The sequence below is a fragment of the Lepus europaeus genome, chromosome X (assembly GCF_033115175.1).
Source record: "Lepus europaeus isolate LE1 chromosome X, mLepTim1.pri, whole genome shotgun sequence".
Taxonomy (NCBI): Eukaryota; Metazoa; Chordata; class Mammalia; order Lagomorpha; family Leporidae; genus Lepus; species Lepus europaeus.
Genome location: NC_084850.1, coordinates 83,055,410 through 83,072,110, shown reverse-complemented (window position 1 = coordinate 83,072,110; position 16,701 = coordinate 83,055,410). Strand labels below are relative to the sequence as shown.

The following is a 16,701-nucleotide window of genomic DNA, read 5'->3' as shown; positions in this document are numbered from 1 at the left end:
CCAAGTGTTTGCACAAGCTTCTGCTGCTTTCTCAGGCATAATAGCATGGAGCTCAATCAGAAAGAGAACAGCTGAACTTGAACCTCTGCTAACCTATGGGATGTCAGCATCACAAGCAATGGGTTTCACCTGCCACAACACAACACTGGATTTGTATCTGCAGCTTTAGGCAGAGTTTATGTGTTTGTCATCCTGTGTGTGTGATTGTTCATCCTTGCATGTGTATGTGACATTGAGTTAATGAATGTTTGTGAGGGTGACGTGCTAACCACATATACACAGTCACACTCTCTACAGGGACGGACACATACACACATGGTGGGCATCAGGCAACTAACAACTTTGTTTCCCTTCACAAGAACCAGCTTTGTAGGATATCATGGGGTCTGTTTTACACAGGAGAGTACGAGTAACATCTCTGCTTCTCTCACAAAGTTAGCCAAATGCTTATTACAGAAAGCACTGGAGGCAGCACAAAAAATATGATAAACCAGCATTGTGCCTGATGCTGCGTTCTGAAGCTCACGTGAACATCTGCTGAAAAAGGACAAAACGTTTGCAAGGCAGAAAACTCGAGCTATAGCATTAAGTATCAGGTGGGAACAAATTCTGGGCGGTTTTATCCTGTGCCCCATCCCCCTCCGTAACTGAAACTGTCGCTGTAACTGAAGCAAGGAGTCGGGCTAGCCTCAGAGGTTCCTCAACGCCAGAAGAGGAGCCACTGGCGCCTGTGTGGCCAGCTGGCTTTGAGACCAACCTCCTCATCCTGCCGGGTTTCCTCATCTGAAACGGGAAAGCCGGGAGAAGGTTCCTGTGGATTTTCCTCACAAATTTTAGGAGTTTTGTTTGAATGTCTCCAGGAAGGCTTGGAGCTCCAACAGGGAGTCACAGTCCTCGGAGTGGCTGTGGGGCCCTTGCCCTGTGCTCTAGGTAATGCCGATCCATAGGATCTCTAGTGATGAGTTTCCAGGATTTCCTAAAGGGAATGTTCTCGCAGTGGAGCTATGAAGAAAGTTCCAGCAACCTCTTACTCCATGATGTCATTTCCATGTGTGGAGAGTATGCCAAAGGTGATCCTGCAACATACCACAGAGGCTGTGTCTGGATCCTGGTCTTCTGTGAACTCTGCACCACTGCATCAGGTTTCAGAGTGTCGATTTTGATACAGCAACACTCCATGGGCTCCAGCTCCTTGACTTGGTCTTCAGAGATACACAGCAGGTTTTCTGTGGCTTGAAGGAAGGCCTCAGGAAACAAATGGAGATTTTGTTTTTCATGGTATACTGAGGCATCAATGTTTTGGTGACAAGCAGGTACTTCTGGTTCCAAATCAGAATGGATAGCGCCGATTAGATCACCTTCATTTCCACTGGGCTGTGGATTTTGTGCTCAATGTAGTTGAACACATCAAGTGGCCTAGGTTCTCTCTCAAACTTCTGGGGTTCACCCAGGACTGCTTTAAGCTTAGTAGGCAGTATAGGAGACACTATTGGAGGATATCAGGGGAGGTTCTGCAAGCCCCTTGAGCATTGCCAGGTACCTCTTCCAAAATGCTCTCTGGAATGGCAAGCATGATGAGTTTCATGTTTAGCATCAAGTCAGAAAAGATACTCAGGATGTCAAGGCCTCATTCTTGGCCTTAAAGTTCATATTTAGTCATCAAGAAGGGGATTCTGTCTTGGAAATGGGGTACAAGAAGCAAGGTGACAGGAGGGGCCTATGGCAGGCCCAAGGGCAGATCCTGTGGCCTGTCCTGCACTGCAGCAGCACCTCTTGCCTCTTGTGCTGATAGTGACTGGGATGCAGTTTCCCAACAAATAATTGCTTTGTTTGTGGACCTTGCAGTGTAATGGAGAAAAGATGAGAGATTGAACGATGTGAGCCGAAGCGAGTGATTAGGAAACTGCATGTTTAGGTAGGGAGGGGAAAGAAGCAGGCTCAAGGATACATCTTCAGAAGCCAGACACCCCATCTAGGACAAGGCAAATTTAGAAGAAGAGACAGAATGTTAGGGTAAAGGATGTAGGGTCTTGTAGTTGTCCTCAGACTCTGGGATTCCTGAGTCCTGAAGGAGAGCTGTGAGGACAAAACAATCACCCTGAAACAGTCTTGGCATTCCAGGGGTCCTATGTAGGCTTTCCCTTTTGTACTGGTGATGTTTTGGCTAGAGGGTGGTGCTTAGTAAAGAGGGCATTTGGACAAAAACAGTTTCCACGCAGTAGTATGGGGGTGGAGTGAGACTTTGTGATCCTATGGGAGAGTGGAGTGGACGAGACTAGGCATGGACCATAATTAAAAGTAGAATCTATGACCCATACTCTGAAAAGCACTATTGTTTTCTATTTATGTTTCTGTTTTTTAATTATATTAATTATAAAGGTGCATTACAGAAAGGCTGGCAAATAGAGGAGACAAGAAGACAATAACACAATATTATCAGTGCTAAACTCTCATTGTGTTATGATGTATATTCTTTCCTTTGTTTTTTACCAAGTATACTTCCCCATTATTAGTAGAGGTAGCTGTCTTTGCATTTTCTATTTACTATTTGTCATGATTGCTTTTCTGTATTTTTATGTAGCTTTTATCCCCCTTGTTTTTGATAGCAGCCAGTTTTTTTGTTCTGTGGATAGATAAAAAAAAGTTTATTGACTTGTATATTCATGCTTAAACGCACATGCAAAGGTGAGAAATTAACTGTGGTTTAGCATTCATTTAAAGGGTAACAATTTGTGAAAAGAATAAAAGTTTTCAGTATCAAGACTAGCCTTCAACACTTGAATTAACAGATCATTGATTTTTGATTAGGACAAGATAATCAGGGCTTAGCCAGCACTGGCACTCTGAATATAACTCTTCATAATGTTGCTGTGTCTGCCTCTCAAAATGATGATAAAATCAAGATAATTTGCTGCTCAAAGCTTATACAGATAGTAAAGGCTTAAAGCCAGAATTTGAAACCCAACTGGATGACTGCATTTCTGGTAACACTTGTGCTGGTGAGGTCACCAGGATTGGGCACCTCTACTGGACCTGGAAATTTATTAGCTGAGTCTGAGGAATGGTCTGTACTTGGAATCCAAGGACTCTGTTTTCCTGTTGTAAGAACACCAACAGAGCTCTCTCTCCAGTTTAGACTAAGAGTTGTCTCTGCTGTCCAAATAAATCTCCACAAGTTGTGGCCAGCACTGTGGCATAGCGGGTAAAGCCACCGCTGGCAGTACCAGCATCCCATATGGGCACCAGTTCGAGTCCCAGCTGCTCCACTTCCCATCCAGCTCTCTTCTATGGCCTGGGAAAGCAGTGGAAGATGGCCCAAGTCCTTGGGCCCCTGCACCCACAGGGGAGATCCTGGCTCCCAGCTTCGAATCGGCACAGCTCCTACTGTTGCTGCCATCTGGGGAGTGAACCAGCAGATGGAAGACCTCTCTCTCTCTCTCTCTCTCTCTCTCTCTCTCTCTCTCTGCCTCTCCTTCTCTCTGTGTAATTCCTTTCTTTCAAATAAATAAATCTTTAAAAAAATCTCCACAAGTCACCCTTTCTCGGGCCTGATGGGAGGCCTCCACATGAAGGGGGCAGAGTTAGGATGGGTTGAGGAGCTGAAGCCTGAGAAGCCTTTCCCCGAGTTTTCTTCTCCTAAGCCCGTTGATGATGCCAAGGACCTCTCAGTGGAGGGATTCTTTGTCCAGAGAGCCCCCTTCCCTCCAGATCTAAGGGTAAGTTGACCATAGGATCACCATTGTCTCTGACAAGACCCTTCACTCACAAGATTCTCCATGCTAAAAGGAGTGAGATTTCTTTATCATTCAGGACCTGAGGTTACTTTAGCAGCAACTAGATGGGAAGATAGGGTTTCAGAGAGCTGATATCCCCATTTCTTTGTTTTCAAGGATGAGACTTAACTAAGTTAACAAAGAGAAAACATCTCTAGTGTGAGGACACAGGGATATTACTTTGAGGTATAATTAGGGTGAGACAGCTAGTGAGGATTCTGTGGTACCGGGGCTAGAGAGGGAGTGCATCTTCCTCTAAGCTGTAAGGATGTGGAAATAAAGAGCCTATGCCAAGTAGAGAGAAGGGATTCAAATCAGTCATGAGCAAGAGGACCTGAGATGGATTATTGCAGCCATAATCTGCTGCAAAAGGCCTGGAACGATGACCAGTCCAGGAGTTGTAAGTGCAGCTGTTGCACAGTATCTTTTCCACATTCCACCTAAAGCAACCAAGGAACCTTGGGTACTTGACTGATTCTAGGTCTGGAAGAAGAGAGGCACCAGGTGAGCTTGAAACACCTTGTAAAGCCATCAAAACTACTAGGACTACATCAAAAGGATACTTGTATGCATCAATAAATATAGAAACTCTATTGACCTGAAACATATCAAATAGAAACTACTAAAAACTATCGGAGCACCACCGTTGTGGCACAGTGGATTAAACTGCTACCTGTGATGCCAGCATCTCATATCAGAGTACTGGTTCAAGACCTGGCTGTTCCACTTAGATACAGCTACCTGTGAATGCACCTGGGAAAGCAGTAGAAGATGGCTCTAAGTGCTTGGGCCCCTGCCACCCATGTGAGACACCCGTATGGTGTTCCTGGGCTTACGCCTGTTCTAGCTCTGGCTGTTGTGGCCATTTGGGGAGTAAACTAGCAGATGGAAGACCTCTCTCTCTCTCTCTCTCTGCATTTCAAATAAACAAATAAATAAATACAAAAAGAAAACAATTGGGGGACTGAGTTGTGGAGCACTGGGGTTAAGCCACTGCCTGCAATGCCAGCATCCCATATGGGTGCTGATTCAAGCTCCAGGTGTTCCACTTCTGATCCAACTCCCTGCTAATGTGCCTAGGAGAACAGCAGAATGTGGCCAAAATACTTGGGCCCCTGCCACTCATCTGGGAGAGCTGGTTGGAGTTCCAGGCTCCTGGTTTTATCCTGGCCCTGCCCCAGGCATTGCATCCACTTGAGGAGTGAACCAGTGGAAGAAAGATCTCTCTTTATCTCTCTCAATCCCCCTCCCTCTTTCTCTTTAACTCTGTCCTTTCAAATAATAAACTAAACAAATATAAAATAAAACATAATTGGATACCGATGAAGAATGCTAGAAAATAAAGCATTAATAAAAATAAACTCTCAATGTTGATTAATGATAAATAACAAAGAAGCCTGGGTATTTGTTCTGTATTTCTTATTAATCTGTCCCTTAAGGGTGATCAAAAGAGAGAATGAAAGTAGAGTATCAGAAACATCCAACTTCTAGTGAATTTCTCATATCTTGTCAATGATCACCAACAGCTATTAATATCACAACAAGGGTGAGTATCAGACATTATGGGCCTGTGATGGCACGATTCATCACCATCCAATCATTACAACTTGACGGAGACATACGGTTTCATTCAGCATAGAGACAAAATTGGGGAAATTGAATTGGAAGGTGTTACTTCACTGCAAACCATTTCCCCTCTTTGTTGATGGTTGTGATAGTCCAGGAGCATAAACAGGTATGCAACACACCAGGCAATTGGCTGTCTTCTCCATGTCCCTCAATTGCCACCTAATTCTCCCACAGTATGCCCTCATGAGGTCCCCTCACCATCATGGCTTCCACGTTGCAGTTCCATTTGCACTCCCTCATCCTGACACCGTGGCTGTGTTGTCACCATTCAGGACCCATTGGAATATCCTTTTTTCCCAGGCCACACCAATCTCTAAGTCTATAGCTGTACTAGCGCCACCAAACCTGGAGAAAAAAGCAATACAATCTGGTTCTGTTAGGTGTGACATTAGAAATTAGCCTATGTGTCTGAGAGGGGCTAAGGAAGGGAATGTAGCAGCCTCTGAGGCACACCTTGGAAGGCACACTGCAAATCCTGCCGATGGCCAGATAACTTCATAAGAAAGGCACTCTAGGAGAATCCTCTGTACCCAGTGCCAAGTAGGCTTCCTAGTCTGATAACACTGGGTAATAAAACCTGTTTCAAGCCCAGCAAACAATTTGTCCAGTAGAAGAGGAGGTAGGGGAAGGAGAAATGGTGGGAAGAATTGGACACATTCTCTTACAACTCCAGTCTGAATGTAGCCTGCACTCCCCTGAGACACCCAGCTGGACTGTCAGGTGTATTTCTCTTAGCACTCAGCTCTTTTCTGAGATGCCTGCCTGGCCTGTCAGGTGTGTTTCAGCTCCCAGTCTCTCCTGAAATATCTGCCTGGCTTGTCAGATGTATTCTCTCCATTAAGCTGTGTAACCTGGCTTACCCTAGTCTGAATGGCTATGCATTTCCTCTCAGATTTCATCTGGAGAGGTGCTCATCGTTTTGTGATGCATGTCCTAGCCCATTAAACCTTTCTACCCTGCTCACAACTACTCCTCTGTCTCACATCTGAGCTGTTTTCTTGTGGCAAGACAAGAACTTCTGTTCTACCCATCTCTACTTACCGTTCTATAGCCATCCTTATATTCTCCACAGACTCTTTCATTTACCCTTTCACACTTCCATGCTCCTCAGTTTTAATACTCTCCTCTTGGAAAATATCTAGGTATCCCCGATCTGATCTATTCCACTATTATGCACAAATCATGTGCATCTGAGAGTCACAGGAGCAAATTTACAGTAAAAATCACTGAAAGCTTACAAAAATGCATTCAACCTACAGGGATGCATGACCCATCCCTGACTGTTGAATGTTTTGGGGAGTGAATCACTGAATGGAAAATATCTCTGTCTCTCTTTCAGTCTCCGCCTTTCAAATAAAATGAAAATAAATAAACAAAAACTTTTTAAAAACTGATAACAGCTATAACAGTAACAGCTGCTTCCATGGAAATAATGTACTCAGAAATTAAATTAAGTTCTAGGTTTAGGTTCAGATGATTTTATAAGATTACTATCTAAACTTCCAAGAATTCATTTTCATACATTTGCATATGTGGATGTTTATATATATTATTTGCACACAAGAAAATACCATAAGAGACAACACCCCAGTCTGGTGTCCTAAGGTAGAGTAACTTGAAATCAAATCACATTAGGGCAACAACAACAAACCATAGTTGAATCACACATAGGAATACACATGTAAAATTCATAACTAAAAATTACTAGCAATCTCAATTAAGTTATGTATCTAAAAATGCAACATAAAAAGCTGAGTTAATTTCCCTGGGTTTATTCTTGTCATAAGGAAATTAATTAATGCAACACATATTGTTGGGTTATAGTGGAAAAGTACAAAACCTTCAAAAAATAAAAGAATAACATTTTTTTTTCCAAAAAGAAAAGTAACTGTCGCTATTCTCAGGTATCTAGGCAAAATGCAAGAGACTGTTAATTAAAACCATTACAGCTCAAAAACCTCTTTAGACCAGTATACAAAATAATGTGTCCATTACACCAATGACAGTGTTCTTAAATGTGCATGTGTATTTGCATACTCAATAAAATGTTTTCCAAACTGAAATAAAAAATTGGAGCCTTAATCCACACTGCACAAATCAATTCCATGGCAATTAAAGACTAGTATAGGATTGTAAAACATTAACCCTCTGATGAAAATAAAGAAGAGGGCTGGCCTTGTGGCATAGCAGGTAAAGCCAACACCTGTGACTCCCACATCGCATATTCCAGCTGCTCCCATTCTAGTCCAGCTCCCTGATAACATCTTGGGAAAAGGAGCAGAACATGGGCCCCTGCCACCAACTTGGGAGACCTGGATGAAGCTCCTGGCTTCAGCCTGGATGAGCCCCAGCGATTACAGCCATCTGGGAAGTGAACCAAAGGATGGAGGATCTCTCTCTGTCTCTCCCTCTCTGTAACTCAGACTTAGAAAAGAATAGATAAGTATTTTTAAAAAGAAAGCAAACAGAGTAGCTTTCTAATTTTAGGAAAGGAACACAGATTTTAGACTGGGAGAAGGTGTTTACAACACATGTAATTAGCAACGTATTAAAGCCCAGAATATATGAGGCTATTCCCAAAAGTTAGTGAAAATTAAAAGTGGAATTAAAAGAGAAGTTTATTTTGCTGCAAAAAGTTGAAAGTTATACAAAGTTTTTTGACAATACGCAGTTTTCAAGAACTTTTTGAATATTTAGCTAGGCAACTCACACCATTCAAATAGGGAAGAGAATGATCAAGTTTATTGCAAAGCAGACAAAGAACCTGTGAAAAGCTACTCAGTATGATTGATAATTGTAGAAATGCAAAGAGTAATCTAAAAGATATTATTTTTTCACCAGAATAAAAATGCCAGAGACAATGATGTACATTACATAATTATAAATGATCCAATCTGTCAAGAAGATATAGCAATCCTAATTGTACACACACACACACACACAGAGAGAGAGAGAGAGAGAGAGAGAGAATGAGAGAGAGAAATGCAAAATATGTGAAAAAAATCTGCTACAATTCAAAGGAGAAATTTATAATTTTAGACTTCAATACCCCTTTCTCAGCTGAACAACATGGAAAATCAGCAAGGATGTCCAGTCCAGCTTGTTGCTAATTATGCACTTTGGGAGTCAGCAAATGATGGCTCAAGTCCTTGGGTCTCTGCCACGAAAAGGAAGGCCCAGATTGAGTACCAAGGTCCTGCTTTTGGGCCTGGCCCAGCCGTGGCTGTTGAGGGCATTTAGAGAATGAACTAGTGCACTGAATATTGTCTATCTATCTATCTATCTATCTATCTATCTATCCATCATCTCTTACAAATAAGTAAATTATATTAAAAAAGCAGAACTCCAGAAGGAGAATTCTCCAGACCCAGATGATTTCTCCATAGAATTCTACCAAACAAGTAAGATCAATTTTATAGAATTTATTCAGAGAGGCAACAGGACAGATAACTTCTCACCTCATTTTATAAAGTCTTTACCAAGAGTCCGTTCCCTGTCCCCTGTGCCAAATAAAAATAATGAGGACAAGGTTTTAGGGTGAAGAGAACATTTAACCTGTTGACAGATGAGAGGGCAGCAGAATTCTGGGCATCAAGGACTACCGCTCTGCTGGCTGGGGGTGGTTGGGGACTTATAAAGGGGCTACAAGGAAGGGGGTGCTGGTATGGGGGAACCACCAAACAGCTGCGGATGTCTGGTGTCTGGCGCCAAGGTTGTCACTGTTCCTTCTCTGTTTCTTCATGGTGGTGCTTGAGGTCCACAGATAGTGAGATTAGATCTAGCCTGACGGGATCATCCTGCTTTGCAAAAGAAGTTGAGATAAGGAACTAGACACTTTGTGCCTTAGGACATGGGTGATTGGAAGCCAGCAGTCCAGGCCTGAAGCAACAACTTCCCTACTGTACAATTAAGTAGTAAACATTATTTATGTGATTTTGTACCTGGTTATGAATTCAGCATTGCCACAAAAACAAAACCAGTCAAAGACCAGACTAAGAAAAGTACTGACCATTTTCACTGCTCTCTGCTTTGCAGAGCTGAAAACCGATGTGGGAAATTAAGGCTAAACCCCTCTGTGAATCCAGAATCCCCATCAGGCAAGTGCGCTGTCCTTGCTTCAGACAGCAGAAGGGGATTGGCTGCCACTTCATCTTGCAGAACACAGACATGACTCAGAAAACAGGGCTTGTGGCCAGCGCTGTGGTGTAGCAAGTAAAGCTGCCGCCTTCAGTGCCAGCATTCCATATGGGCACCAGTTCGGGTCCAGGCTGCTCGATTTCTGATCCAGCCATCTGCTATGGATTGGGAAAGCAATGGAAGATGGCCTAAGTGCTTGGGCCTGGTACCCACGTGGGAGACTCGGAGAAGCTCCTGGCTTCTGGCTTCAAATTGGCCCAGCTTGGGCCATTGTGCAATTTGGGAAATGGACCAACAGGCTGAAGACCTCTCTCTCTCTGCCTCTGCCTCTCTGTAACTCTGCCTTCTAAATAAATAAATAAATAAATAAATAAATAAATAAATCTTTTTAAAAAAGAAAACAGAGCTTTTCTTTCTTGCATGGCCCATTCTTTTTATGTCCCTTTTACTTTGTCAGTGTGTATACAGTCTGAGTTGATCTGCCCCAAAACATGCTTGCACTGGATTTCCATAGGAGCTCATTAGCAAGCTTAAAACAGCTTTCCGGAAAACTACTCCTAACATAAAGAAAATATAAGGAAAGGGGAATTCTAATAACCTGATTTGAGTGTTTAAGATAAACACGTGGGCTGAAAAATGGCACTTCATGCCATAAAAATGGACAAGTGTTGTACACTAATCAAAAAATATTTAAACCAAAAGATCTAGGTGTCTAGAATACTTGGAAAACTCCAGATGTATATCTCAAACTTGAGAATGCCTCCACTGGGATGTGTCCCTTACCATAATGCTTTTCCATGGGGAATACTCATACCAAATCGCATCAGGGAATTTGTTCTGTCTCTAGTACAAAAAGGGTTAATCTAATGGTGCAGGGGTCCCTGACCCCATAGCCTCTCCCCCACCCTGCCATGCAATCAGATGACCAAAGCAGTTTGTGTCATTAACACTTGTCTTTGCAGCCTTGCTTACTGGGGAGAATCTTCTCTGAGGTATACCACAAATTTAGACATCTAACAGCAGCTTCCTCCATATGCATCATCCAGTTACACTAGTGCAGAGAATGACACAAATCTTGAGAAGAAAGTTTTCTCACTACAATTTTCATTTTAACCTGAGCAGCTAACTAGAGAATTCAAGGGCTAAAATAACAGCTGCAGAGAACTCAGCACTGCCATAAAGGGGAACAGCAACTGAAGCCGTGACATAAGTCTATTGCTCACCAAAATATTGTGCGGGTGCTTCCAGAATGTGGACCCTGGTACAGGGGATACTCAGGACTGGACTCTGGAAGTGCACTGATGTCTTTAGAGACAAAGTCCTGTCTGAATTCAGATCATCCATGGCGCAGGTTCATCTTAGAGGTAAGAGGAGACTCTCAGATCCAAACATAGGAACCCATGTATATCAGAGCATAGGAGACAAGCAACCCACTTTTGAAAAATGACCAAAGATATGAATAAAAACCCCACAGAGAAGACATCCAAAGGGAAGAGGAACACAGGAAAAGTTGCTCTGCCTCACTAGTAATCAAAGAAAGGAAGGCAAATTTAAATCTCTAGGAGATATCTTCAGTACAAAGAATGGAATAGCTAAAAATAAACAGGCTTACAAGTGAGTGTTGGAGAGGATATGGATCAAAGGGAATATCCTGACACTCCTGGTGGGAAAGCAAACTGGCAAAACGTTAGCAAAACCAGTTTACAAGGAGCTACAGCAGGTGAAGATGCTCACAGCACATTGCCTAGCAATTCCACCCCTACCTGTATTGCCATCAAAAATACGTGCACAACGGGGCTGATATTATGTCATAGTAGGTAAAGCTGCAGTCTGCGACTCTAACATCCCATATGGGCAATGTGAGTTTCTTGGCTGCTGCACTTCTGATCCAGCTCTCTGTTAGTGGCCCATGAAAAGCAGAATTGGCCCAAGTGTTAGGGCCCCTGTCACCCACGTGGGAGACCCAGATGAATCTTCTGTCTCCTGGCTTTTGTTTGGCCCAGCACTGGCCTTTACAATCATCTTAGGAGTGAACCAGTTGATGGGAGAGCCCTCTCTCTCACTCTCTTTCTTTCCCGATTTCTCTTCAACAATGTCTTTTAAATAAATAAATAAATCTTTCTAAAATAATACGTGCACAAGGGCTCAAAGAAACATGTACATGTGCAGTTATATTTGGATACCTTATGATAGCCCCTAAGCAGAAACATCAGGAAGAGTAAAAGGGATGCAATGTGATATGTTCACGCAAGGGGATACTATTCAGTAGTGGATAGGGAAAGTTTAGGCTGACATGAGGAGTAGGGATGATTTTCATAAGAATATCATTTAGGAAAGGAAATCAGATACAAAAGAATGCATAGTGAAGTAATTGATTTTATTAATGTCAAAAACAAGCAGTAGGTGTACCAGAAAACTTTGATCTTTATGGACGAACACTTGGGGGACCAAACTGGGAAGAAGGAAAAAAAAGTGATTCCTGAAAGATCAGAGGAGGGATTCACCCTTGTGGTTGGTAAGCTGTAGTGCTGGAAGTTGAGACAGGATCAGGCTTGTTTGGATTAACTCAGTGGGTAGGCTTAACCCCAGATTTTGGTAAAAGTAGCACTTCACTTAGGAAAAATAACTTGAGTTAAACATTCTTGTTTGAGAATCCATTCTGTCTGTATGTTCTATTTAAGATGCCACAGGTTGTAAGGGGAAATCAGCAGATGTTGCCGTTGATTTCTCAACAATGTTGCAGTGGATTCATTTCTGAGAGGAGCAGCGTGGTGGGGGCAAGAGGTGTGGAGTCAACACACAGACTCCGGGAGTCAGGTGAAAGCAGGCTTGAGGCGAGCAGCCTGCAGACTCGTTTATTACAGCTGGTACAACAGCTTATATAGCCAAGACCAGCCAATCTGGTCAAGGGGCGGTCTATGCCCCCCAACCAATCACAGCCTGTTGCCAGGCAGGCTCCGTTGCCAGGTGGGTTTCAAAGCCATTCCTGAGTAACTGATGCTTGCTTGCCAGTGGCCACCTTGGCATGGCCTTCTCATTCCACTACAAGCAATGATTATGAGTGGGAGATTTATGTAAATATAAAAAGTCAGTGAGGAAATGGAAACATGCTCAGCTTCCAGGAATGATCTCAACAAAACAGTAACAACAAAGAGAAATATTGATCACATATCGAATTGGCCAACACTGTAGAGAGTAGTGACAAGAAATGTTGGTGAGGGTGGACAAACTCCTCTCCTCTGTGAGGGAGCATGAATTGGTATAACCATCATGGACAGCTGTTTGGCAGCACCATTGAACATGAAATGTACATACAATGCAACTCTGATTATCTGATTGACATATTTGTCCCACAGACGTGTAGGCAGCATGAAGGAAATTGCATGCTCAAGGATGATGATTCCATCACCATATTAATTATACACATAATTTCAAATATACTATCCATCAGTAGGGCAACAGTTTAAAGACTTGTAGCTTACAGAATCATAGTGTTGAACACTATGCAGCTGTTAGAAACGTGAATTACCTTCCAAAGAAGAAAACACAGAAAAGCTTTCCCAGATTAAGAGCCCTAAAATGTCAACACAAAATGGAATGCTACCTTGAATCCTGGAACAGATAAAGACAGTAGCAGAAAAGCTGGAGAAATGTGGATAAAGGACCTAGTTTAGTCAATAGTTTGCAATAATGTTAATTTCTTCCTTGGGACAAACATACTGTGGAGTTTGAGATGTGAACATGCGGGAAGCTAGGTAAGAGCTGTATGGAAATTCTCTGTACTGTCTTTGACATCTTTCTGTTAACCTGCAATTCTTTTTTAAAAATTTTTATTTAATAAATATAAATTTCCAAACTACAGTTTATGGATTACAATGGCTTTCCCCCACCCATAACTTCCCTCCCACCCACACCCCTCCCATCTCCCGCTCCCTCTCCCATTCCATTCACATCAAGATTCATTTTCAATTATCTTTATATACAGAAGATCAATTTAGTATAAATTAAGTAAAGATTTCAACAGTTTGCACCCACACCGAAACACAAAGTGTAAAGTACTGTTTGAGTACTAGTTATAGCATTAATTCACATTGTAGAACACATTAAGGAAAGAGATCCTACATGAGGAGTAAGTGCACAGCGACTCCTCTTGTTGACTTAGCAAATTGACACTCTTGTTTATGGTGTCAGTAATCTCCCTAGGCTCTTGTCATGAGATGCCAAGGCTAAGGAAGCCTTTTGAGTTCGTGGACTCTGATCTTTTTTAGACAAGGTCATAGTCAAAGTGGAAGTTCTCTCCTCCCTTTAGAGAAAGGTACCTCCTTCTTTGATGGCCCAGTCTTTCTGCTGTGATCTCACTCACAATGATTTTCATTTAGGTCATTTTTTTTTTTGCAAGAGTGTCTTGGCTTTCCATGCCTGAAATACTCTCATAGGCATTTTAGTCAGATTTGAATGCCTTAAGGGCTAATTCTGAGGCTAGAATGCTGTTTAGGGCATCTGCCATTCTATGAGTCTGCTGTGTATCCTGCTTCCCATGTTGGATCATTCTCCCCTTCTTAATTCTATCAGATAGTATTAGCAGACACTAGTCTTGTTTATGTGATCTCTTTGACTCTTAGACCTATCATTATGATCAATTGTGAACAGAAATTGATCACTTGGACTAGTGAGATGGCATTGGTACATGCCACCTTGATGGGATTGAATTGGAATCCCCTGGGATGTTTCTAACTCTACTGTTTGGGGCAAGTCCTATTGAGCATGTCCCAAATGTCCCAAATTGTACATCTCCTCCCTCTCTTCTTAACTCTTATATTTAACAGAGATCACTTTTAAGTTAAATTTAAATGCCTAAGAATAATTGTGTGTTAATTACAGAGTTAAGCCAATTACTATTAAGTCCTACTATTAAGTAGGACAAAAAAATACTAAAAGGGATAAAGTATTATGTTGTTCATCAACAGTCAGGACAAGGGCTGATCAAGTCACTGTTTCTCACAGTGTCCATTTCACTTCAACAGGTTTCCCCTTTGGTGCTCAGTTAGTTGTCGCTGATCAGGGAGAACATATGATATTTGTCCCTTTCGGACTGGCTTATTTCACTCAGCATGATGTGTTCCAGGTTCCACCATTTTTTGCCAATGAACTGATTTCATTGTTTTTTACTGCTGTATAGTAGTCTATAGAGTACATGTCCCATAATTTCTTTATCCAGAATACTGTTGATAGGCATTTAGGTTGATTCCAGGTCTTAGCTATTGTGAATTGAGCTGCAATAAATATTAACCTGCAGACAGTTTTTTTTTGACAGGCAGAGTGGACAGTAGAGGGAGACAGAGAGAAAGGTCTTCCTTTGCCATTGGTTCACCCTCCAATGGCCGCCGCGGTAGGCGCGCTGTGGCCGGCGCACCGCGCTGTTCCGATGGCAGGAGCCAGGTGCTCCTCCTGGTCTCCCATGGGGTGCAGGGCCCAAGGACTTGGGCCATCCTCCACTGCACTCCCTGGCCACAGCAGAGAGCTGGCCTGGAAGAGGGGCAACCGGGACAGGATCGGTGCCCCGACTGGGACTAGAACCCGGTGAACCGGTGCCGCAAGGCGGAGGATTAGCCTAGTGAGCCGCGGCGCCAGCTGACAGCTTTTTTTATTTGCCAATTTAATTTCCTTTGGGTAAATTCCAAGGAGTGAGATGGCTGGGTTGTATGGTAGGGTTATATTCAGGTTTCTGAGGAATCTCCAGACTGACTTCCATAGTGGCTTCACCAGTTTGCATTCCTACCAACAGTGTGTTAGTGTCCCTTTTTCCCCACATCCTCACCAGCATCTGTTGTTGGTAGATTTCTGAATGTGAGCCATTCTAATGGGGATGAGGTGAAACCTCATTGTGGTTTTGATTTGCCTTTCCCTGATGGCTAGTGATCCTGCACATTTTTTTCATGTGTCTGTTTGCCATTTGGATTTCCTCTTTTGCTCTTTTTTTTTTTTTGACAGGCCGAGTGGATAGTGAGAGAGAGAGAGAGAAAGGTCTTCCTTTTTGCCATTGGTTCACCCTCCAATGGCCACTGTGGCCGGCGCATCTCGCTGACCCGAAGCCAGGAGCCAGGTGCTTCTCCTGGTCTCCCATGCGGGTGCAGGGCCCAAGGACTTGGGCCATCCTCCACTGCCTTCCCGGGCCATAGCAGAGAGCTGGCCTGGAAGAGCGGCAACCGGTATAGAATCCGGCGCCCCAACCAGGACTAGAACCCGGTGTGCCGGCGCCACAAGGCGGAGGATTAGCCTGTTAAGCCACGGCGCCAGCCTTGGATTTCCTCTTTTGAAAAATGTCTATTGAGGTCCTTTGCCCATCTCTTAAGTGGGATGTTTGCTTTGTTATTGTGGAGTTTCTTGATCTCTTTGTAGATTCTGGTTATTAAACCTTTATGTGTAGCATAGTTTGCAAATATTTTTTCCTATTCTGTCGGTTGCCTCTTCATTTTCCTTACTGTTTCTTTTGCCATACAAAAACTTTTCAATTTGGTGCAATCCCAATTGTTAATGTTGGCTTTGACTGCCTGTGTTTCCAGGGTCCTTTCCAAGAAGTCTTTGCCTGTGCCTATATCTTGCAGGGTTTCTCCAATGTTCTCTAATAATTTGATGGTGTCGGGTCATAGATTTAGATCTTTAATCCATGTTGAGTGGATTTTTGTGTAAGGTGTAAGGTAGGGATCATGCTTCATGCTTCTGCATGTGGAAATCCAGTTTTCCCAGCACCATTTGTTGAATAGGTTGTCCTTAATCCAGGAATTGGTATTAGTTCCTTGGTCAAATATAAGTTGGCTGTAGATGTTTGGGCTGATTTCTGGTGTTTCTATTCTGTTCCATTGGTCTATTCATCTGTTTCTGTACCAGTACCACGCTGTTTTGATTACAACTTGCCTGTAGTATGTCCTGAAATCTGGTGTTGTGAAGCTTCTGGCTCTGTTTTTGTTGTGCAAGATTGCTTTAGATATTCGAGGTTTCCTCTGTCTCCATATGAATTTCAGCATCATTTTTTCCAGATCTGAGAAGAATGTCTTTGGTGCTTTGATTGGTATTGCATTGAATCTATAAATTGCTTTTGGGAGAATGGACATTTTGATGATATGGATACTTCCTATCCATGAGCATGGAAGATTTTTCCATT

The 16,701-nt window shown here is 42.8% G+C and overlaps 1 protein-coding gene across 1 annotated transcript in view; it reads left to right on the top strand.

Moving 5' to 3' along the window:
- The first annotated feature begins 3,566 nt into the window (after nt 1–3,566).
- Nucleotides 3,567–16,701, top strand: part of LOC133752713 (doublesex- and mab-3-related transcription factor C1-like) — a 61,697-nt gene continuing 48,562 nt past the window's right edge. Inside the window, exon 1 of the mRNA XM_062183075.1 lies at nt 3,567–3,716. Coding sequence (XP_062039059.1) covers nt 3,567–3,716 — 150 coding nt within the window. The remainder of the gene's footprint in view (nt 3,717–16,701) is intronic.